Source organism: Schistocerca americana, chromosome 4 (genome assembly GCF_021461395.2).
Source record: "Schistocerca americana isolate TAMUIC-IGC-003095 chromosome 4, iqSchAmer2.1, whole genome shotgun sequence".
NCBI lineage: Eukaryota > Metazoa > Arthropoda > Insecta > Orthoptera > Acrididae > Schistocerca > Schistocerca americana.
In genome coordinates, this window is record NC_060122.1 from 747,833,601 (window position 1) to 747,858,347 (window position 24,747).

At 41.1% G+C, this 24,747-nt stretch overlaps 1 protein-coding gene across 1 annotated transcript in view; it reads right to left on the minus strand.

The window, feature by feature from the left end:
- LOC124613773 (hemicentin-2-like) overlaps positions 1–24,747 on the minus strand; it is an 803,230-nt gene that overhangs the window by 274,625 nt on the left and 503,858 nt on the right. Inside the window, exon 4 of the mRNA XM_047142489.1 lies at positions 20,185–20,295. Coding sequence (XP_046998445.1) covers positions 20,185–20,295 — 111 coding nt within the window. The remainder of the gene's footprint in view (positions 1–20,184; positions 20,296–24,747) is intronic.

Below are 24,747 nucleotides of genomic sequence, written 5' to 3' on the forward strand. Positions count from 1 at the left end.
TACAGGATTCATTGTATCAGTTCCCGTCTGCTCTACTTCAGATATTAGTCGAGGCCATGCCACGTCGTGTTGCAGCACATTTGCGTGCTCACGGGGCCCTACACGATATTAGGTAGCCGTATCAGTATCTTCGGCTCTTCAGTGTAAGTGGAGACGTTCATTGTAGCTAAGGAGGGAGGAAAATTTTGAGTATTCGGTAAAAGATTCAAAACAATGCGGGTGATGGGATAATGTAAGCAAAGCAGAGTTTACGACGATCAAGTGCTTTCATTGAGAAAATGCGAAATTAGCAGGGAAGACGATTAATCTGATCGGAACTTCCGAAGTGTGGAGAACGGTGAAGCAGCTTTAGTCTATCGTAAGCTTTTCCTTGGATGGATAGCAGGTAGAGTTCCCACTAGAGATTTGGTTTCTCGAGTTCTATTCTCCTGCTACATGAGGGTGCGACAGTGAAGAAATATCGTGATTTTTCAGTCACTGTTTGAAAATACATTATGTCCAATAAATATAGAAAACCATTTACATAGGTTTCTCAAACTACTAGAAGTTAATTTGCACTGATGTTACCAGAAAAGTAAATAAACAGTTTGATATGTTTAAAAAGTCTTCTACCTATTCTTCGTGGAATAATTTCATGTCATCTGTTTATTCGAATAACCTTTCTGAGAGGTTCGTTCGTATTGCTTATCTAAAAAGTATTCTGTTTTCTATTATGCCTATTCAAATTCCCGTGTTTTTCATGCCAATGTCGGTGATCCATGTGGGTTTGGATTTGTAGCTTAAAACTTGGACGTTTAAGTTTCTTTGCAAAGTTGACCAATGATTCTGTTGGTGTGACACCCAAACTCTGAGTGTGAGATATTATTATCGCGATTAGTAGCGAGCGAACAGTTGTTGAGAGGAGTCAAAAGTCGGCCAGCGCAGCCTGCGCTGGAAAGATGCCGCGCGACATGTGAGGTTACAGCCCGCGGTGATCGTGTCAGTAGCGCCGGAGGAAACTTTGGTGTTAATTCAGGCTTTTTGCTATTTCGCCTTTTTATTGCGCGTAGTTGTTGCTTGCTTGAGAACTGGGGGGATTTTGGCAGATTTGTGTATGCATACATTGAGAGTAATATTCATATCTTTGTTGTGGCCAGAGACGTGTTTGTTGAGTATAGACGTTGTGGAATAATTAAGGTCTGTGTAAAGTGTGTCAGTGTTTAAACAATCTGTTTTTTGATTGTAGTAAGTTAAAGTCTTTATTAGTTTCTTTCCTTTCTTTACACCTCTTAAGGCTAGTTGACCATACAAGCTCTCTCTACCAGAAAAAAAAATTATGGTCGTTGTTGTTGCAGTCAAATTATGACCATGATTGCACACTGCGTCGATCGCAGTTTTGCTTTTGAAATATCTGTTACTTACACAAGCTTTGCAGAGCTGTTTTTAGGGGTTGTTAGAGATATTTTTAAAACTCGATAGTTGAGAACTGATTTGTTTATGATCCGCAAACGCTGCTGCGAGCCCGCCCCGATGGAAAATTGCCATACAAGAAGACAAATACACAAATAAGTGATTTCAGTTTCGTTTTGTTCTCAATCAGAATTCAGTAATTGTCAGATATTTCCGTGCTTCCTTCAGCAGAACAAAACAATAACTACAAATTTGCACGAGTTTAATAATCAGTTACGAATTAAATTTCACCTGTCTGCCAGGATTTCGTTTCGTTGGACGATTTTGCAGTTAGAGGTGCTTCGTCTTGCTACTACATTTGCAAAATTTTATGCTATAGTAGTTGGTCAGTAGTTGTTACATAGCATTTCTGTTGCTTGCGCGCTGCTTTGCAGTAATAGCAACACTCTCATTTCAGCAGTTTTCTACTTCAGAATTTATTTTGCAACAGTGAAGTTAACCGTTTTGTGCATGATGTTTTCATTTTCTATTATTTCCTTTACTTTTGCAACGACAATGAAAACTAGAACACAGGCAGTAATGGACAAGACAAGCTATCGTTAGATAGCTTCAAATGAAGTGTCGGAAAATCTGAGACAGAATGTAGAAAATTATTCTCAGCATAATGAAGTTAGGAAACTTTCGAACAATACAGTGAGTAATCAGAGTAGAGGCTATTATTGTTTGTCATACATGACGCAATTCAGGTGATCAGGTAACACAATCCAATATTGTTATGAGAGATTCAGGTACTGCCTCTATTCCTACCGAGAAAAATTATTTTGTCTTCCCCTCTTTCAATAACAATGTTACACAATTATTCTACATCTACATCCATACTCAGCAAGCCACCTGACGGTGTGTGGCTCAAATTAATTAGGTGAGAAAATCCAATAATGATTAGTTTAGAAACTCCAATAACGAATGGTTTAGAAAATCCAATAATAAAATTAGAGGGTTTCATAATGAGATACAAAAGTTTATCAACGAATTTCGTGGCAATATCAAGGAATCTAGAAGCAAACAGGAACAAAACTTCAAGTTACAGGTAGAGAAGTTAAAATTGTTTTGTGACGAGATAAATGACAAGATTAAGGAATCTAGAAGCAAACGGGAAGAGATTAATGATAATTTAAATACAGCCAATCGCGATAATAAAACCTCACAGGTTGTATATCCACACCAGCAGAATCATTGGCCAACTTTCCAAAGAAGTATTAACATTCAACTTTCAAGATGTATGTAAACTGAAAATCATGATTAGTCTGTTATTATCCATTTGTTGTATGTCGACAAAAAACAGTAGTCTTATTTTCCTCATTACATCAGTTACCTTTCCCATTTTCGAACAGAGCACTTCGTTTAATCTTAATTCGTATTCACCATTACTATTACTTCCAGGTCCCAGTTATTTTCCTCTGCTTTCAAGTTTCTCCAGTTTTTCAAGATCCCCAAATCTTATTAGTCTAAGTGTTTCTGCTGCATAAAGTGTCTCATAGCTGACCAATGTTTGATATTGCTTTAGTTTAGCGTTCCAGAACAAAGTTTTTTCTTGTATATGTTTTTGTCAATAGGAATGCCCTTTCCATTACATGTACTTTTCTATAGCTATCTTTTGTTTTGTGTTGCTCATCATGCATTATCCTAGGTACTTAAAACTGTTTTAGACATTGTGTTATTATGAATTTTATGATATGGTGGGGCATCACTGATGTTTACCATGTGATGTGTTTCTCAAACGATACTTTTGGTCCTATATAGTCTGCTTGTCCCTATAGTTCTGTGATTGTTCTTTGGCTCTGTCCCGTGAGTCATTAATTAATGCCATACCATTCGCAAATGTTAGGCAATTTATTATGATTTTATTTGGTTTTATTATAATTAAACACCTTACTTCTTAGGGTTTTTCTCTTTTTCTCGCTACCTTGTATAATGCGCGGTTAAAAAGTAGGGGCGATTAACCAACTCCCTGTCATACTCCTGATTTTATTTCGAAACTTTTTGACAGTTTCTCATAAATCTTACTTTTAAAATTGTGATCGTTAAAGTTCCTTTAATTTCTCTCGCGTTTTATTGTCTGATTTACCTCACATCCACTATATTATTTCGATGTAATGTTTGCTCTGCACAAGACCTTCCGGTTCTAAATCCTGCTTGATACTCTGCTAGTTGTGGGTCGAGTATTCCTTCAGCTCCCTTTCGAAGTGCCATGGACAAGATCTTGAATGTCACTAGTAAACTGGAGATCCCTCCATAATTGTTAGGATCAGTTTTCTTCACTTTTTCGTGTAGTGGATGTATTAATGCCGATGTCCATTCTTAAGGTAAGCTGTTCGTTGTCCCAATTTCATTACTTATTTCTGTTAGACATAGAATAATGTTGTCACCAGTGTTTTTTCACAGTTCTGCAAGTATATTGTGTTCTACTGATGCTTTATTATTTTTAACTTGTTTTATGATTTTTCTGACATCCTCTATTGTTCGTGAGTTTGAGTCTGCTAGTATTTGGATTAAATTATAAAAATTAAATTCTGTTTTCAGTGGATAGCAGTTGTGTAATTCTTTGAAGTAGTCTGCAATATTGTGCTGTTCTCTTTGATATTATATGCAGCCTTTTGTGTTTCTAGCTGTATGAGCTGTAAAGTGGTGGCGTGTATTTCTTTAAACACTTCTTCTGCTTAAACTGTAACTCAGTTGACGTTACCTGATCTTTTATATGTCGCACTCTGATATTTTTGAGACCACTTTAATTAGCTCAATACAATAATTATTCCAAAATGCTTGTTTCCATTTCTTTGAAAGACGGATAATTTCTTCTGTAGGCTAAGTAATGTCTTTTTCAAGTTGTTCCCAACATTTTGGTATTCTTTTTCCCAACCGCATTTTCTAATCATTTTGTCTAGACTACTTCTGTATGTCAAACTTTGTGGGATGGTATTGCTTCTTTTTTCTAAATATTGGTCTTCCTTGAATTTAATAACAGATGGGTAGTGGTCTGAATCTGAACCGGCGCTCTTGGCAACTTGTGTAAATTGCAAACCTCCATCGCAAATGTCCACTTATTGCAATGCCATCGAGTCGTTCGTTGTTGGCTACAAACCAGATTTGGTGATATCCATGCAGTTTATATTCTAGCAAGTGTTTTGAAGAATCTCCGTTTACGTTGGTCCCTTTAGGTGCAGGCAATTTTCCTAATTTTGATCTGTGCTGACGTTCGTTGCCAGTTTTTGCATTAAAATTTCCACGAAGTAAAACTGTGTTTTTCGACTGAATGTGATCTGGGGTGTTTGACACAGTTCGCCCTAAATTTCCTGTTTGCTCTTTCAGTGTTCTGTTTTTCTCATTTGTTGTGCATGTGCAAATAAAACGGTGTAAGCTTTGTTTGATTATTTGATTTTTACTGTGGGAAGTCCTACATTTATTGATTTAAGATCTCTTACTGAGTTTAATACGTTTCTGTTTATGATGAAACCTGTTCCCAATTGGGGAAAATTTTTCATAATTACTTTCATTGGTTTTTCCTTAAATATCATGAATCCTTCTGAATCGAAAGGATGTTCATTAGAACATTAAAAGCGGCTATGTAATTAATGTTACTGTGTTTCATATTATGGGTTTGTTGTTTAAAGGAGGTTTCGGAAGGCTCTGACTCATTCTTTGCACCATGTCGTAGGCCCTCAGAATCAAAAAGCCTACTTTCCAATTCCTTGGAAATGCGAAACTGGGTGCTCCACGGGTAAAATCTGTTACTTTTATGTATAAGACTGAAAACAAACCAAATTCCGTTTTGTTCTGCTAAAGAAAAGGACATTAGGAAGTGCACTGTGAAGGAAATTTAGGGGATGGAAAAGTTCGGCTTTCTACAGTGTTGTAGGGTGTGGGTAAAAGAAGAGGGATCCGGAGGCGTTCGAGTGCTAAAAATGGGGATTAGTGTAGGTGTCGGGTTGGATGGCAAAAATACAATAAGGGAGAAGCAAATTTGTGTGTAGGTTGAGCTGTAGTACTTTGAGGAGGTAGTAAGTCTGCTGACTAGTTTGATGAGGCCCGCCACGAATTCCTCTCTTGTGACAGCCTCTTCATCTCAGAGTAGCACTTGTAACCTACGATCTCATTATTTGTTGGATATATTCCAAAGTCAGTTGCCCCCTAACGTTTCTACCCTCTACAGCTCTCTAACACGATAGAAGTTATTTCCTGGTGTCTTAACGCATGTCTCAACATCCTGTACCTTCTTCTTGTCAGTGCTTTCCATATTTTCCTGTCTTCGTCGATTCTGCGGAGTACTTCCTCATTCCTTACCGTATCGTTTTCAACATTCTTCTGTACCATTATATCCCAAACGCATAGATTCTGTTCAGATTTTCCCACAGTCCATAATGCGTTAACGTACACTTCTGTGCTTCACACTACGCTCGTATAAATTTTTTCGTCTGGTTAAAGCCGATGTTCGATAATAGCAGGCTTCTCCTGGGCAGGATGCCTCTTTGTCTGTGCTACTCTACTTTTTATGTCCTCCTTACTTCGTCTGTCATGCGCTTCGATGGTAACAGAGTTCCTTCGTTTCGTCTACTTTGTATTCCCAATTCTGAAATTGGTCGTTGTCTCATTTCTGCTACTCCTCCTAACTTCCGTCTTCCTTCGATTTACTCTCACTCCATATTCTTTACATATTATCCTGATATTTCATTCAACATTCCAAATAAATCTTCTTCATTTTTACTGTGAATGGCAATATAGTTAAAGAATCTTCACTGTGACACATTCATCCTGATTTTTTATTCTATTCTTCCATCTTTCTTTTATTTCCGCCACTGCTTCTTCTACTTATGGGTAAAACAGAAGGAGCGAAAGTCTACATCTCTCGCTTAAGCCATTTTTAATTCGAGCGCTTCGTTCTTGATCTTCCATTCTTATTGTGCCCTCTAAATTTTTGTACAAACTTTGAATCCTTACTTTTATTTTTTACAGAATGTTGAACATCTTGCACCATATTACATTCTGGAACGCTTTTCCAGGTCGACAAATCCTCTGATTGCGTCTTTGATTTTTCTCGTCTTGCTTCCATGACCAATGTCAACATCCGAACTGCCTCAGCAGTTTCTATTTCTTACCGATAGCCTTGATTTTCGTCTTCTAAAATATCTTAGTTTGTCTATTCCATTCTTCCGTGTATTATTTCTATCAGTGACTTGGATGCATGAGTTGTGAAGGAGATTGTGGGATAATTCGCTGACTTGTCGGCCCTTTCTATCTTCGAAATTGGGTAGAAGATCTTTATTCGAAAATCTTATGGTATGTCTCTGCACACCAACTTGAATAGTCACTTGTTCGCCAACTCCCCAATGATTTCAGAAACTCCGAATGAATGTTATCCGTTTCTTCTGCCTTATTTTATCGCTAGTCTTCCAAACCTCTGTTAAATTCTAATACCAGATCTCTATGTCTTCGATATCTGCTTCTGTTTCTTCATTAATCACGTCAGCGGACAAGTCGTTCCCCTCCTAAGGCCATAAAGTGTATTCTCTCCTCATATCTACTCTCCTTTTTACACTTTACATTGGACTTTCATCTCTTTTTTATTGTTGCCGCCTTTGCTTTTAATTTCACATGAGGTTGTTTTGACTTTTCTACATGCTAAGTCGATCTATCCGGCATCCATTTCTTTTCCAATTTCGTCACACTTTTCCTGCAGCGATTTCGCCTTAGGTTCCCTGCGTTTCATATATGTTTCATTCTTTGGTGATTTATATTTCTGTATTTCTGAATTTCCCTCAACATTTTTGTACTCCATTCTTTCTTCGATCAATTGATGTACTTCTTCTGTCTCCCAGAGTTTCGCCACTACCTTCTTTGTAGCTGTGTTCTCATTCCAAATTACTTGACTCCCATTCAACGTTTAATTTATTTGCCCACTGAGATATTTAATATTGCAGTATCTAATAGCCTCGGTGAACTCCTAGGGCAACTCGTCATTCCTTGAACATCAGTATCCCACTTTGCGTATTAGTCTCCTAAACTTCATCCTGCTCTTCATCATTACTAAATTGTTATTCCGGACTATATGTGTTCATTGGCACACCATGAAATCCAGTATATGGTTTTGGAATGTGTGTCTGACCATAATGTATTTCATCTAGAATCTTCCCACGTCTTGAAACCTTCTCAAAGTGCAGCCACTCCTCCTGTGGTTGTTGAACAAGTGAGTCTGCTATTACTAACCTAAATTTATTGCAGAACTCAGTTAGCCTTTCTCGACTCTCGATCCTATAACCAACGCATATAATGAATAGGAAAAGGGTAAACATGATGGAGGAGAGAGGAGACGTTCTTATTTAGAAGTGATGAGAGAGGGAATAGTGTATAGGCTATTGGTTACACGTGGACGCTAGCTAATGAAGGTAAAGTCATAAGAAAAGCGGGTATTCGTGCAGTAACACGTAGAAAAGATAGGTAAGCTGCTCCCTCACCGTAATGAAGGAGGCGAAAAAGTCAACAGATGGAAGTAATTTAGGCTTATCGATAGTTTAAATTAAGAAAAGGAAAGGACATAGGACAGAGCCTCGGATGACACCTGTAGTAGGAAGGAAGGTAAGGTAATTAATATTTATAATAGTGACAATGTATGGAGGATTACATAGTAAGGATCAAATAACAAGACACAGTTTCAAATAGCTGGATATGTTCAGGATCAGAATCAATAAGTACTGCGTGGTTTCCTTTGTAAGTTGACACAACACGAGAAGGAATTCTGAGCTACTGGTAGCACTCAAAAGGCAACAGTTTTAATGGGTCGCTTTATGGAGGACAAACCATTATGCGCTGAAAACCGGCCTGTATCACAGAGAGTGTGGCGATTAATGTTTTTGGACTAAAAATGTACTCATGTGTCACAAAGACAGACATAAAGAAACATAGAGAATGACGTAGTCCACCGGCAACTGCAAATGGCCGGCGACAGAGAGGATCAGTGTGTACTGCAGTAAGTATGGATAGCACTTTGTGTCTTAGCATTTCTTCTTGCAGTTGAACAGCTTCTTAAACGTTACCGAATTTCATTGTTATTTTTACAGGGAAAAAATCTCTTTCATTCTTTGAATAAAATTATGAAACTATGTACCATTAAAGGTAACGGAACGATGGTCATAGGCTGCAGATGTGGCACATAATGTTGAAAGCTGGAAAACACAGGCGAGGTGCGGTGCGTGACGTCAACCCGTATGTTCGCTTGATTACTTCACATATTCGAGAACACCGAATGCCGGATGTAGCGGCAATGTACATGGCCTGATTAAAATGTTTTGTCAGCCGACATGTGATTGTTTCTGTCTTTCTTTCCGGCTGGTTCCGATCACCAGTCTGTTTTCCCTCATACTCATGTTAACATGCCCCGTAAAACAATGTTGAATGGCGTGAGAAACTTTGTCACTCATGACCCAGAAAAAAGATGCCCGTACTGCCCATGTACAGGGTCAATAATAAATTACAGAACTGATGGAAACAGCTGTATCCAATAACAAAACACGTTTGTCTTGCTGATAAATAAGTGCCAGCTGGGTATACAGTACGATCTTGTGTCTAGAAACAAATAAATATAAAACAACACGTTCTACCATACATTGTAACGTCTGGGTGTACGTAAGTAAAGTGCATTAAGAAGTTAACACAAAGGCTGCATGATGGCATAAAAGAGTTACAAGGATCAACAGTTTCCTTGTGCAATTCCAGCCTTGTCTTGGTATCATGATCAGTAACTAAGTACATTTGTAAATTATTAATTAGGTTACGGTTTGAAGATACCGCTTCACTTGTTGGGTTCATTTCTTTTTTCAGTACAGCACGGCAGGTTTTGGGATTTTACATGCCCACCATCAGGTGTCGTACTGAAAATGAACAAGAGACCGGATCTAATAATGATTTTTACACGAGGTAGTATATATGAAAAAGCAAAATAAAAATCTACAATAACATTTAATAGTTACATACAAACCTAAGTCAATGGCAAAGCGATAGCAGACAATAATACGAATGACAGTCCGGGGAAAAAAAATTTGCAATGAACACAAGGACACTTACATTTTGTGCTCTGACCCCGAGCGACGTAGTAGAGTATAGGAGCGCAGAACACGGGGCAACGTACACGAACAAGGAAACAAACTGGTAAACCAGACAGGCAAAGGTACTGCCATCTGTTGACGGGAAGAACAACGAGAGACCAACTAGCATAGCCGTTCACAATTTTAATTAGTGAGTTACATTGAAAAGACAAAAAATTACAAGAAAGTTAAATGAAAAACGTTAAGGGTAAATTATGATCGGTAAAGGAACAAATTGAACAGGGGCTGTACAGAACTGTAGTGAAACTAACTGAAGGCCGACGACATAGAATTTAGGTACAAACACAATCAAAAACTTTTTTCGATTCTATGAATGGCATACAAGTTTTTAATTTAATGAGGACATTTAAGGTGATTTGGAATAACGTTTCATATTCATGAGTTAAAAGAACATAAACATGTATGTTAAAAGAACGTATACTTACTCCTATGAAAAATCATGTCGCTACTGAACAAAATGGAAGGCAGCAAAAGCTTCACAATGTCAAAAAGTCCTGTACCAATTAAAGCTAGCAGCAATAGCAGTAAAGGGACACATTAAAAGTAGGAGCAATTGAGAAACAGCTATGTAAATGCTGGTGAGTCAACGAGGCTTACGTAATATAAGATGTGAGACAAATTGTACGTCATGAATGACAGGGAAATTTCAATTTAGTGAGGACACAGATAACGACGCACAACAATGCCTCGCAGTCATAGAATTAAAAATTTAAAATATGCTGTCTTCTATTAAAAGAGGAAATTTGCAGCTATGTTTAATACATATTGGGTGGACCCTGCAATAGTTACTATAGGAAATGGTGTAATGTACAATAATCAGAAACCAGGAGAAGGAAATGAGGCTGGTTCTGCTTCAAAACAGAAAATTTATTTAAACGGGCTGCTTGCTTCAGCGAAGTTTGCTCATTCAAAATGCCCGGTGTACCACGGTTAATGCAGCGGATAACTCCTATTTATTCAGAAAGATTTAAAAGAAAGGTGTTACGTTGATCATACAGAATGGTGTTTCTATCTGAAATCGTATGACAATAATTCTTCAGGTGTTTAGTGAGGGCGGATTTAGAATTGCCGAGATCCTGATGCTGTCTGAAAAGAATGCTAAAGGAACGGCCAGTTTGGCCAATATAAGCGGAAGGATGCAGTAGACACCAGATTCTGCATAGAAATTGACTTCTCTGGTTTCAATAGGTATCCGATCTTATTGAGTTATAGAGGAAGGATATACTGCCGTGTTTCTAAGCCATTAGCCAATCCTATAGGAAAAAACATCTACATATGGTGTCATGCAATTTTTTTTTTTTTTTGAATTCTCAATACTAGTAGACGACAGGACAATCTGGAACCTATTGTTAGAAGTGACTTTTGTTTGCATTAGGTGGAGAAGAACATCAACAAAGTTTGGCTGGTAGCCATTAGCAAGTGCCATAAATTTAATGATATCCAACTCACGCTGGCAGTTTTGTTTTGAGAGAGGAACTCCAATCGCGCGGTAAAGCACTGCTTTGAATGAACTGAAGAACAGTGAATAAATCCTCTCTGGTTTCCTAAATATATTGATGTGAACTTTCGTGTCCTGTAACGTGATTTCCAAATACAAAACTGGGAGTCGAAAGCCTACACTGAATCTTTAAGTGCATTTTGCTGATGTCATTGACGTGAAGGTGTTGGGGGTGGTTTGAAAAAAGCTGATTTTCACTGTGGTTGATGTAAACTTTAGCTATTACACGTGCAATGAAGATCATATGGCTAACTCATCAGTCAGTACATATACGGTGTTTTTAAAAGCAAAGTAGTTAGCCAGATAAAAATTCTGAAGAAACGAAGGAAATTATTATTTTCTTGTAAATCTAGACGAGAGTTTCCCCAAAAGTTGGATTCAGGAACAAGAGTCACCTCCTTAACGGCGATATTCGTATCCTTGCTAGATTTTTTTCACTGCTTACAGTCACTCGTGTGAGGTGAGTAATTAGCTCCTCTTTATTATTAATGTCATGATTTAGTTTACAACTCTGGTTTTACACTCCCTTTTTTGGATTTGGAAATTACGTTAGAGTACAGTAAAGTTCGCTTTCATATATTTAGGAAACCAACGACGGCTGGTTCTATTACTGGCTGCTCTTCAGCTCATTCGAAACAGCGAAAAATGGTTGCTCTTCGTGCAATACTTTACCGAATTATTAGAGTCCCTCTCTCAAAGCAAAACTACCAGCATGAGTAGGATATCACTAAACGTATGGCACTTGCTAATGGTTACTAGCTGAACGTTATTGATGTTCACTCCAAAAAAGGCAATCGGAAGTCGCTTCTAGCGATCTGTACCACATCATCTAATAGTAATGATAACCCTAAAAAAACCATACGTAGATGTCATATCCGATAGGATCGGCTAATGGCTCAGGAAAGAGGACGTTATACCCGTGTTCTATATCACCACTAAGATCTGGCACCTACTGAAGTACCACTAAAACAGAGAAGACACTCGCAACGCGGAATCGGGTGTCTGTCGCATCCAGTGTAGTTAGTGTCCCACCGCCTACATAGGCCAACGTGGCCGCTCCATTAGCATACACTATAGAGAGCACCAGGACCTTAGAAATTCTAAATCCGCCCTCACTAATCACTTGAAGAATCATAATTATTTCATTTCATTTATAAACACTAACTGCAGCATTTTAAGTAATCAACGAAACGACTTGTTTTAAATCTTTTAGAAGAAATAAAAATTATCCTCAGCATTAACCGTGATCCGTCGGACATTTCTAATGAGCAAACTTCGCTTAAGCAAGCAGCCTTTTTGAATAACTTTTCTGTTTTGAAGTAGCGCCCAGCCTCAGTTCCTCCTCCTGTTTACTGGTAGTTGTACGTTACACATGTGTACTTCTTAACTGGGTCAGTGTTTTCGCTATTGCTTTGGTGGCCTAATGAAGCTTAGCTATTATAAGGCATGTGCCCATTTTCTATAGTAATGACTGTATGGTCCACCCACGTTCTGTTAAACATAGCTGGAAAGCTCCTCTTTTAATGGAAGTTTGCATATTTATATTTTTTCGTCCTGTGACTGCAGCGCATTATTGTGCGTTATTATCTGTGCCCTCATTAAATGAAAATCTGTCTGTCGTTCTACATATGCAGTCTGTCTCACATCTCATCTCACGTAAACCTCTTTGACTTGCCGTGTGGGTTAGCTGTTTCTGAATTGTTCCTACTTTTAATGTGCCCCCTTAGTGTTACTGCTGCTGGCTATTAACTGGTATAGGAGTTTTTTGTCAGTGTGGACTTCAAGCTTTTTCTACCTTCCATTTTGTTTAGTAGCGAGATGCTTCTTTAATAGGAGTGGCACAAGTGTGCGTTCTTTTAACTCATGACTGTTGCACGTTATTCCAGGTTACCGTATGTGTCCCCACTAAATAAAATTTTGCATACCATTCACAGAAAGGAACAATATGTTTCATTGTGTTTTACGGTTTATACATAAACTTTATGTCGTCGGGTTCCAGTTAATTTTACCACTGTTCTGTTCTGCCCGTGTTCAGTATGTTGCTTTACCACTGATAATGTACTATGAATGCTTTTCATGTAGCTTTCTTGTGGTTTTCTTTTCCTTTTGAATGTAAATCACTAATTCAAATTGTGAATGGCCGTCAGTACCTTTGCGTCTCTGGTTTACCAATTTGCGTCCGTCTTTCTGTACGCTACTCCGTGCTTTGCGCTCGCTGGTGGTACTCTAAGTATTATATTTGTCCATAAAGACGCTCGGGATCACAGCAAACAGCGTAAATGTCTTGGTTTTCTTCACGTATTTCACTAACCAGGCAGTCGTTCGTAGTATTGTCTGGTGTCGCTTTGCCCTTTACTTAGGTTTTACCACAGCTATCACGACAGATGTTTTCTAAAATCTTATACTGAATTTCTATTTTTGCTTTTTCATGTGTACTATCGCGTGTAAAAATTATTGTTAGATTCGGTCCCTTGTGTATTTCCAGTATCACTGCTGATGATGGGCTTGTAAGAGTCCGAAAACGGTCGTGTTTTAAGTACTGAATAATAAATACAAGCTTACAACTGAAGCTGTATATTCAACCTCTACTCCAGCAGGATTGTTTGTTGGTAATTAACGTTTCCGTCAGAGTAGCAAATAACATTTTTCGAACATTTTCGTTCATTGTCAAACCATTGCCTACATTTGAAAGCACAGTGTTATAACCGAAACTTGAAATACAATTTTTAAAACTTTTTGCACGGATTATAGTAGTGTGATAAATAATATATATTAAAAATGTTTCAAAATTCAGTAAAGTAGTTAGCTTATGATATATCTGTAACTTAAAGAATAGTACACCTTTATCAAATGCAGTAACTATGTATTTGGCTGCAACATTACGATCTCTAAAGCACGCAGTATTCGACCACAAAATAAACAACTGAGACCGCCTTTCAAATTTTTTGTGTATAAAGAAATAAGGGCGCCTGTCGAATTTTGAATGTGTGAAGACAATCGTAATACAGTCAAATGACGTTTGTTGTACTGGTATGGTGAAAAAACAAATATATTTTTCACAGTGACACTTCACAAATGCACATATAAAAAAAAAAGCATTCCGTCTTCAGGTCACGAGTGGCCTACCGGGACCATCCGACCGCCGTGTCATCCTCAGTGGAGGATTCGGAGAGGAGGGGCGTGGGGTCAACACACCGCTCTCCCGGTCGTTATGATGGTATTCTTGACCGAAGCAGCTATTATTCGGTCGAGTAGCTCCTCAATTGGCATCACGAGGCTGAGTGCACATATATACACTCCTGGAAATTGAAATAAGAACACCGTGAATTCATTGTCCCAGGAAGGGGAAACTTTATTGACACATTCCTGGGGTCAGATACATCACATGATCACACTGACAGAACCACAGGCACATAGACACAGGCAACAGAGCATGCACAATGTCGGCACTAGTACAGTGTATATCCACCTTTCGCAGCAATGCAGGCTGCTATTCTCCCATGGAGACGACCGTAGAGATGCTGGATGTAGTCCTGTGGAACGGCTTGCCATGCCATTTCCACCTGGCGCCTCAGTTGGACCAGCGTTCGTGCTGGACGTGCAGATCGCGTGAGACGACGCTTCATCCAGTCCCAAACATGCTCAATGGGGGACAGATCCGGAGATCTTGCTGGCCAGGGTAGTTGACTTACACCTTCTAGAGCACGTTGGGTGGCACGGGATACATGCGGACGTGCATTGTCCTGTTGGAACAGCAAGTTCCCTTGCCGGTCTAGGAATGGTAGAACGATGGGTTCGATGACGGTTTGGATGTACCGTGCACTATTCAGTGTCCCCTCGACGATCACCAGTGGTGTAAGGCCAGTGTAGGAGATCGCTCCCCACACCATGATGCCGGGTGTTGGCCCTGTGTGCCTCGGTCGTATGCAGTCCTGATTGTGGCGCTCACCTGCACGGCGCCAAGCACGCATACGACCATCATTGGCACCAAGGCAGAAGCGACTCTCATCGCTGAAGACGACACGTCTCCATTCGTCCCTCCATTCACGCCTGTCGCGACACCACTGGAGGCGGGCTGCACGATGTTGGGGCGTGAGCGGAAGACGGCCTAACGGTGTGCGGGACCGTAGCCCAGCTTCATGGAGACGGTTGCGAATGGTCCTCGCCGATACCCCAGGAGCAACAGTGTCCCTAATTTGCTGGGAAGTGGCGGTGCGGTCCCCTACGGCACTGCGTAGGATCCTACGGTCTTGGCGTGCATCCGTGCGTCGCTGCGGTCCGGTCCCAGGTCGACGGGCACGTGCACCTTCCGCCGATCACTGGCGACAACATCGATGTACTGTGGAGACCTCACGCCCCACGTGTTGAGCAATTCGGCGGTACGTCCACCCGGCCTCCCGCATGCCCACTATACGCCCTCGCTCAAAGTCCGTCAACTGCACATACGGTTCACGTCCACGCTGTCGCGGCATGCTACCAGTGTTAAAGACTGCGATGGAGCTCCGTATGCCACGGCAAACTGGCTGACACTGACGGCGGCGGTGCACAAATGCTGCGCAGCTAGCGCAATTCGACGGCCAACACCGCGGTTCCTGGTGTGTCCGCTGTGCCGTGCGTGTGATAATTGCTTGTACAGCCCTCTCGCAGTGTCCGGAGCAAGTATGGTGGGTATGACACACCGGTGTCAATGTGTTCTTTTTTCCATTTCCAGGAGTGTATGATTTAAATGTTTTCTGTAACCTGTGCTCACAAGAAGTTTGAAAATACTCTATTTCAGGTTTTGTTAATAACATTGTGCCTTCCAGTGTAGGTAATAGTTTGAAAATGAACGAGGAAGTTCAAAACTAGTCAGTAATAAAAATATTATTTGCAACTCTGACGGAAGCCTTAATAAGTTACAAACAATTTCATTTTCATTATCGATTTGCATATATGATTGGCAGCACAAAGCATTTCATACAGCAATAAAATCATGTAGGTGCAGACGTAAAATCAGTGTTCAGCGTTCAGGATACCTGGACAACTACCGCCCAATGACCCACACAGACACCCTCGTTGATAGATGTCCACTGCCGTTTGATGGATAGTATCATGTGGAGAAGTTACCACGCCCTCGATGAAGACCATCGGACCTAATCGGTAATATTCTACACCATCTTAGGTGCAAGGTGGTTATAATTAAGCTGTCGCTACATGGGTCAGTGTATAGGGAAAACTATTTACGATACGGGTACCACATAGTATAGAAATAATGTTCAGAGTATGCGCTGAAGTATTTACGTTGTTACTAGTGTTGGTCTCACAAGCTTCGACATGGCTGCGAATGGAACAGTGGCCTGAAAATGTAGAATAAATTTCTTTTATTTCGCGTCTATGGCTACAAGCTTGTAGGTCCTCCGACTACCGTTTTCGGTCAGCAGTGACCATCTTTAGATCTTCAACAAAATATAGGAAAAACACAATACAACTGGTGGGTTACCTACAGCTGAAAACAGTGACATAGGCCATGATGAAACGTATTACTGACATGCAAGCGAAAACTCTACGATTTAAATAAGACGAGGCCACTAGAGAGTATCAAAATTACTGTCACTTAATATTTTCCCTTTTAACAATATGACTTTTGTCGTCATTGAATGTATTTCGTTTTATTCCTGTAATTATTTTTACACCTTATAAGCGCACTACAGACTTTACTGATTTTATCCCTCTTTTTATTTTACATTTTACAATTACCATTGAATATACAGGGTGTTTCAAAAATGACCGGCATATTTGAAACGGCAATAAAAACTAAACGAGCAGCGATAGAAATACACCGTTTGTTACAATATGCTTGGGACAACAGTAGATTTTCAGGCGGACAAACTTTCGAAATTACAGTAGTTACAATTTTCAACAACAGATGGCGCTGCAAGTGATGTGAAAGATATAGAAGACAACGCAGTCTGTGGGTGCGCCATTCTGTACGTCGTCTTTCTGCTGCAAGCGTGTGCTGTTCACAACGTGCAAGTGTGCTGTAGACAACATGGTTTATTCCTTAGAACAGAGGATTTTTCTGGTGTTGGAATTCCACCGGCTAGAACACAGTGTTGTTGCAACAAGACGAAGTTTTCAACGGAGGTTTAATGTAACCAAAGGACCGAAAAGCGATACAATAAAGGATCTGTTTGAAAAATTTCAACGGACTGGGAACGTGACGGATGAACATGCTGGAAAGGTAGGGCGACCGCGTACGGCAACCACAGAGGGCAACGCGCAGCTAGTGCAGCAGGTGATCCAACAGCGGCCTCGGGTTTCCGTTCGCCGTGTTGCAGCTGCGGTCCAAATGACGCCAACGTACACGTATCGTCTCATGCGCCAGAGTTTACACCTCTATCCATACAAAATTCAAACACAGCAACCCCTCAGCGCCGCTACCATTGCTGCACGAGAGACATTCGCTAACGATATAGTGCACAGGATTGATGACGGCGATATGCATGTGGGCAGCATTTGGTTTACTGACGAAGCTTATTTTTACCTGGACGGCTTCGTCAATAAACAGAACTGGCGCATATGGGGAACCGAAAAGCCCCATGTGGCAGTCCCATTGTCCCTGCATCCTCAAAAAGTACTGGTCTGGGCCGCCATTTCTTCCAAAGGAATCATTGGCCCATTTTTTAGATCCGAAACGATTACTGCATCACGCTATCTGGACATTCTTCGTGAATTTGTGGCGGTACAAACTGCCTTAGACGACACTGCGAACACCCCGTGGTTTATGCAAGATGGTGCCCGGCCACATCGCACAGCCGACGTCTTTAATTTCCTGAATGAATATTTCGATGATCGTGTGATTGCTTTGGGCTATCCGAAACATACAGGAGGCGGCGTGGATTGGCCTCCCTATTCGCCAGACATGAACCCCTGTGACTTCTTTCTGTGGGGACACTTGAAAGACCAGGTGTACCGCCAGAATCCAGAAACAATTGAACAGCTGAAGCAGTACATCGCATCTGCATGTGAAGCCATTCCGCCAGACACGTTGTCAAAGGTTTCGGGTAATTTCATTCAGAGACTACGCCATATTATTGCTACGCATGGTGGATATGTGGAAAATATCGTACTGTAGAGTTTCCCAGACCGCAGCGCCATCTGTTGTTGAAAATTGTAACTACTATAATTTCGAAAGTTTGTCTGTCTGAAAATGTACTGTTGTCCCAAGCATATTGCAACAAACGGTGCATTTCTATCGCTGCTCGTTTAGTTTTTATTGCCGTTTCAAATATACCGGTCATTTTCGAAACATCCTGTATGTACGCCTACAGTAGCGGCATCTGGCGAACTTGCGACACAAACATTTTGTGGCCTGTGCGGCAGTATCTTTTGAACAAAAGCGCTGCTGACAAGACGACTCCTGTATAAACTATAAGTAATATATCTGTGACGATGCTGACGCTGATTTTGTGTTTAGCATTTGACGATGCAACGTTGGCTTCAGTATATTAGGATATTTTTTTTATGAAACAGAGGTGCCTCGTTACATTTAAAGCGCACAATTTTCACGTCTATGCCAGTAGTACTTTCCATCATGGCCTGTTCTATTGTTTGAAGCTGTAGGCAATCAACTAGTTGTGTGTTTTTTCTATATTTTGCTGCAGATCTGATGACGGTCATTGCTGACCGAAACCGGTAGTCTGAGGACCTATACGTTTGTGACCACGGACGTGAAATAAAAGAAATTTAGTAGTCTAGTATCATGACTTGCCGTAACTGGTGAGGACACGTTGAGCAGGGCTTTTCTCGCTTAGCTGTTTTATCAAAACCACAGCAATAGTGTAGCTGCTATTGGCCGGTATCGATGAATTAAAGGAATACGAAGAGGTCCTCTTTCCGCACCAAGATTGAGGAACATGCTTCGGAAGTTCGAATTAACTGGTGATTTTGGGATTGCTCCCGAGAGAGGCCGACGGCCAATAGCCCAACAATTGTTGAAGAAGTTGCTGTTGTCACGGCTGAGCATGCTGGACGCAATGTGCTATCTTCAAACAGCGAGCCTTGTCACGACAGTTGAACATTCCCTGGTCCACCGTTCAAAAAGTCAGTGGACAATTACTGTGAAATGGTATCTAGTGCAGTTCCAGCCTTTCGTGCACACTGAGCTACGTTTGTAACCCGAAATGTCAGCATGGTATGCAATTAATAAAGGTTAGACTCCCATGTGGAAATTAAAATGTGTTTCTTTCAGCGGTTTACTCATTATTTCCGTTCCGCATGTACTCAGAAATGTTTCCACAAAATATCACTTTCATAGTCGTTTTTCATGGCGGTCCTCTCAAGTAGCGACGTTTAATCATAAGCACCCTGTACCTACATCTACGTCTACATTTATACTCGGCGAGGCACCCAACGGTGTGAGGCGGCGGGCACTCTACGTGCCACTGTCATTACCTCCCTTTCCTGTTCCTGTCGCGTATGGTTCGCGGGAAGAACGACTGCCGGAAAGCCTCCGTGCGCGCTCGAACCTCTCTAATTATACATTCGTGATCTCCTCGGGAGGTATAAGTTGGGGGAAACAATATATTCGATACCTCATCCAGAAACGCACCCTCTCGAAACCTGGACAGCAAGCTACACCGCGATGCAGAGCGCCTCTCTTGCAAAGTCTGTCACTTGAGTTTGCAAAACATCTCCGTAATGCTATCACACTTACCAAATAACCCTGTGACGACACGCGCCGCTCTTCTTTGGATCTTCACTATCTCCTCTGTCAACCCGACCTGGTACGTATCCCACAATGATGAGCAATACTCAAGCAAAGGTCGAACGAGTGTTTTGTAAGCCACCTCCTTTGTTTATGAAGTACATTTTCTAAGGACTCTCCCAATGAATTTCAACCTGGCACCCGCCTTATCAACAATTAATTTTATATAACCATTTCACTTCAAATCGTTCCGTACGCATACTCCCAGATATTTTACAGAAGTAACTGCTATCAGTGTTTGTTCCGCTAACACATAATCATACAATAAAGGATCTTTCTTTCTATGTATTCGCAATACATTACATTTGTCTATGTTAAGGGTCAGTTGCCACTCCCTGCTCCCTGCATCTGAAAGAATCTGCATGGCGCAGCGTAGAGCGGTCTCGCGGCCGACTTACCACCGAAGGCGATGCATCGCAGGTGCAGCGTGTCGCCCTCTGAGAAGGGCCCGGCTACGGAGGTGAACCTGTGGCCGGCGTCGTCCTCGATCAACAGTCGCGTCGGAGGCACTGCAGCAGAAAATTAGTGGCCGTCACGTCTCAGTTGCGTGGCAACCTAAATCTAAAGCCCTAGCCACAACTCAAGGAACTCAAGTCAACACATACACCCACATACGCACACACACACACACACACACACACACACACACACACACACTGCTACTTGCAAGCAAGTGTAATTTACAAACAAAAGTGTCTCATACAACTCTTCGACTTATCCCTGAACAGTACCAAGTTGAATGAATGTCATTTCCATTTAAACTGCCGGCCGCTGTGGCCGAGTGGTTCTAGGCGCTTCAGTCCGGGACCGCTCTGCTGCTACGGTCGCAGGTTCGAATCGTGCCTTGGGCATGGATGTGTGTGATGTCAAATGGTTCAAATGGCTCTGAGCACTATGGGACTTAACTGCTGAGGTCATCAGTCCCCTAGAACTTAGAGCTACTTAAACCTAACAAACCTAAGGACATCACACACGTCCATGCCCGAGACAGGATTCGAACCTGCGACCGTAGCGGTCGCGCAGTTCCAGACAGTAGCGCCTAGAACCGCTCGGCCACTCTCGCCGGCCATGCGTGATGTCCTTATGTTAGTTTAAAGTAGTTCCAAGTCTAGGGGACTGATGACCTCAGATGTTATATCTTATAGTACTTAGAGCAATTTTGAACCATTTAAACTCACTGGGCAAAGCAATAGCATCAGCTAAAAGGAGCAAACTACTTTGCAGAATCCTGTGCGCTGGGTGATCACGTGACCCACAACCACTCATGACATTCAGTCAAACTAAGTGATGTGTTCCACTTGAAGCCATGTAACACAGAACAGTGGTCGATAAAAGACCCTAACAGATAGTGGCCGGAAACGTTTACAGCTTTCTCAAGAAGAACCCAGCATGACTTGCTAATGCCACTGAATGTTAGTCAATTTCAATAATTTTCAGAACGAAGTTCATGGCTTTTAGAAAATAAACTGACGCTAAACTACAGTTAGACTCCGTTTTTGCAGCTTCTAAGCACAATTCAAAAAAGCCCGACTTTTTAATTTCACAGAATGGGCATATGATTAGTGAAACTGAACACTTAAAATTCCTGTTTGTTCGGACAGATAGTAAACTGTCGCGGAAAGCCCAAGTTCTAGATCTTGTTCAAAGATTTAACGCTGCCATTTTTACTATTCTAACGGTATCTGAAGTAAGTGACATTCTGCAAGAAAAGTAGTCTACTTCATTTTCATTCGGTTATGGAGCACGGTACTATATTTTGGAGTAACTTCCAATTCTCTAAAGGTATTTCTGGCTCAGAAGCCAACGGTTCGGTCAATAAGTGGTGTAAGTTCGCGAACCTTTTGTCGACCCCCGTTCTTTAGTCTGGGTAATCTGACATCGGCCTCTCAATATATGTATATTCTATACTGTCGTTTCTTTTTAACAATTTCAGCTTATTCAAAAAATTAGCAGCTTTCACTTGGTTAATACTATGCAGAAATCCAATCTGAAATTGTATCACACTTCCCTGACTCTTGTGCAGAACGGCGTGCAGTATATCTACATCTACATCTACATGGATACTCTGCAAATTACATTTAAGTGTCTGGCAGAGGGTTCATCGAACCACCTTCACCACTCTCTATTATTCCAGTCTCGTATAGCGCGCGGAAAGAATGAACACCTACATCTTTCCGTACGAACTTTGATTTCCCTTATTTTATCGTGGTGTTCGTTCCTCCCTATGTAGGTCGGTATCAACAAAATATTTTCGCATTCGAAGGAGAAAGTTGGTGATTGGAATTTCGTGAGAAGATTGCGTCGCAACGAAACACGCCTTTCTTTTAATGATTTCCAGCCCAAACCCTGTATCATTCCTGTGACACTCTCCCATATTTCGCAATAATACAAAACGTGCTGCCTCTCTTTGAACTTTTCCGATGTACTCCGTCAGTCCTATCTGGTAAGGATCCCACACCGCGCAGCAGTATTCTAAAAGAGGACGGAGAAGTATAGTGTAGGCAGTAGAGTCCTGCATGAGCGAGTAAGCGAGCACAAAATACGAGATGGGGCGAACACACCCTAACTGGATAGGCTGCCGGACAAGTTCTAGTGACCGAGTACAGAAGCCCGGACCGAATACGTAGCACGTAACTTCAAACACATTACACATGTCATTATCCGTGTGAGACTGCAGCCAGTACGGGTTTCTCATTTGTGGTGTCTCTCTCTCTGCAATCATACAGCGCGAGGAAGCAGTAAGACGTAAGACTGAAACCAATGTTTACACATTGAAGAAAAGGGAAGGTCTAAAATGCCAAGTATGGAGTGCATTTCGGTTGGTTGTAGACGAAAACAGTGCGTCTAATGGTTCAAATGGCTCTGAGCACTATGGGACTCAACATCTTAGGTCATAAGTCCCCTAGAACTTAGAACTACTTAAACCTAACTAACCTAAGGACATCACACACACCCATGCCCGAGGCAGGATTCGAACCTGCGACCGTAGCAGTCCCGCGGTTCCGGACTGCAGCGCCAGAACCGCTAGACCACCGCGGCCGGCCCAGTGCGTCTACTGGGTACGTATCGTGTGTAAACTGCTCCACATTATTGTGTTTCCAGTCGGGAAACATTCATTTAAAGAAACACAGTTGCAAGAAACCTCACAAAGATACAGCTCCTTCAGGGATACTGACAGTAATAAAAAATAGTATTACAGCAATGTGTGCTAAAGATATGAGAGCTTTTAATGCTGTTTCCGGTGAAGGTTTCAGAGAACTGCGGCAAGAATTAATACATCTAGGTGCGCATTACAGAGAAGTTAACTTGGCAGATGTCATGACACATCCCTTTACTATAAACAGACATGTCAAAGAACAAGCTGATCCAATAATAAACAGCATATTGCCCTCTGTTATTGCGGAAGTTATTAATAAAACATGTGCTGCGACAGTTCATATGTAGACTGATTCGTAAAATCACGTGCATCATTTGACTCTTACAACACATTACATTAACACAGATTGGTCTATTGTGAACAATGTTTTATTTACAACAAAATTCCCGGACGTTAAGAAGACGGGAGTAAATATTATGAAAGAAATTGAAGAGATGATGGCTGATTGGGACATTTTGCTGGCCATGTTGCACAGTTTTGTTTTTATCTCCGAGTAGTGTGCCAATGTAATAAAGGCTTTGGAAAATCATGAAAGGATTCCTTGTGCTGCTCATTGTATAAACGCAGCACTTAGCCATACTTTCGATGAAGGTAACTTCTTGTTAAATCATACCCCGAACATCGCATCAACAGTAAATACTGCAAAATACATTGTAAGGTACACTAAGAAAAGTGGCCTCTGCTCGTCTTTGAAATCAGCGTTGAAACAAGAGGTCTGCACACGCTAGAACAGCTTCTACACTAAGCTGGAATCCTTACGCACTTAGTATAACGAAGTTGCTGCTTTGCTGATGGAAAAAGACTCCGCTTACAGGCTGAAAAATTGCGCATTTTCTGAGACCATTTAAAGAGGCCACAGACGAATTACAAGGCGAAAAAGAACCGACAATCCAGTTAGTTCTTCTATGGTTTCAAAAACTGCAACAAATTTGCAGTGTCAATGACACTGACTGTCAGGTGAGTAATTACTGCAGTTAAAAGCACTGTTACGATACGCTATAGATTCATCATTAACTAGCGTAATTGATGTGTACTAACAGAGATGTATTTTTTAACAGCAGGTACAAAGGATTAAAAATCAAGCCTTGACTTTCGTTTGAGAGATGATTGTCATCACTTCCAGACATAAAATTGCTACGTTTCATTGGCCGTCTTTCTGTGATATTAATGTGCTTGAAATAAATGAAAAGCAGGAAATTCTTAATAATGTGCGACAAATGTGTCCTTCTTGATCAGGTACAACATGCACTCATTATAATAATCGTTTTTGCATAGTTAGTGGATAGTCTATTATATAAAGAAACGGTTCAAATGGCTCTGAGCACTATGCGACTTAACATCTGAGGTCATCAGTCGCCTAGAACTTAGAACTAATTAAACCTAACTAACCTAAGGACATCACAGACATCCATGCCCGAGGCAGGATTCGAACCTGCGACCATAGCGGTCACGCGGTTCCAGACTGAAGCGCCTAGAACCGCACGGCCACATCGGCCGTCTAGAGAAACGGGAATGTTATGATTCGTATAATATTTCATTAACGTAAAACACCTCGTTTTTACAGGAACGTTTCGATGATTTCCACATCAGTTCTGTATTACTTGTCTCTTTTGTTTATTGTCGTAGGTCCTTCAAATACTGTGTCATTACCACCCAGAAAGAGAGATCGTTTCAAAGAATGGAGGAACAACAGATCATCAGCAGCCGATGAAGTAGATCTCTACATTTTATTGCACCCCGGAGATGATGATGACATCTTGAATCGGTGTAGCAGACACGAAACAGATCTGCCAGGACTGGCTGC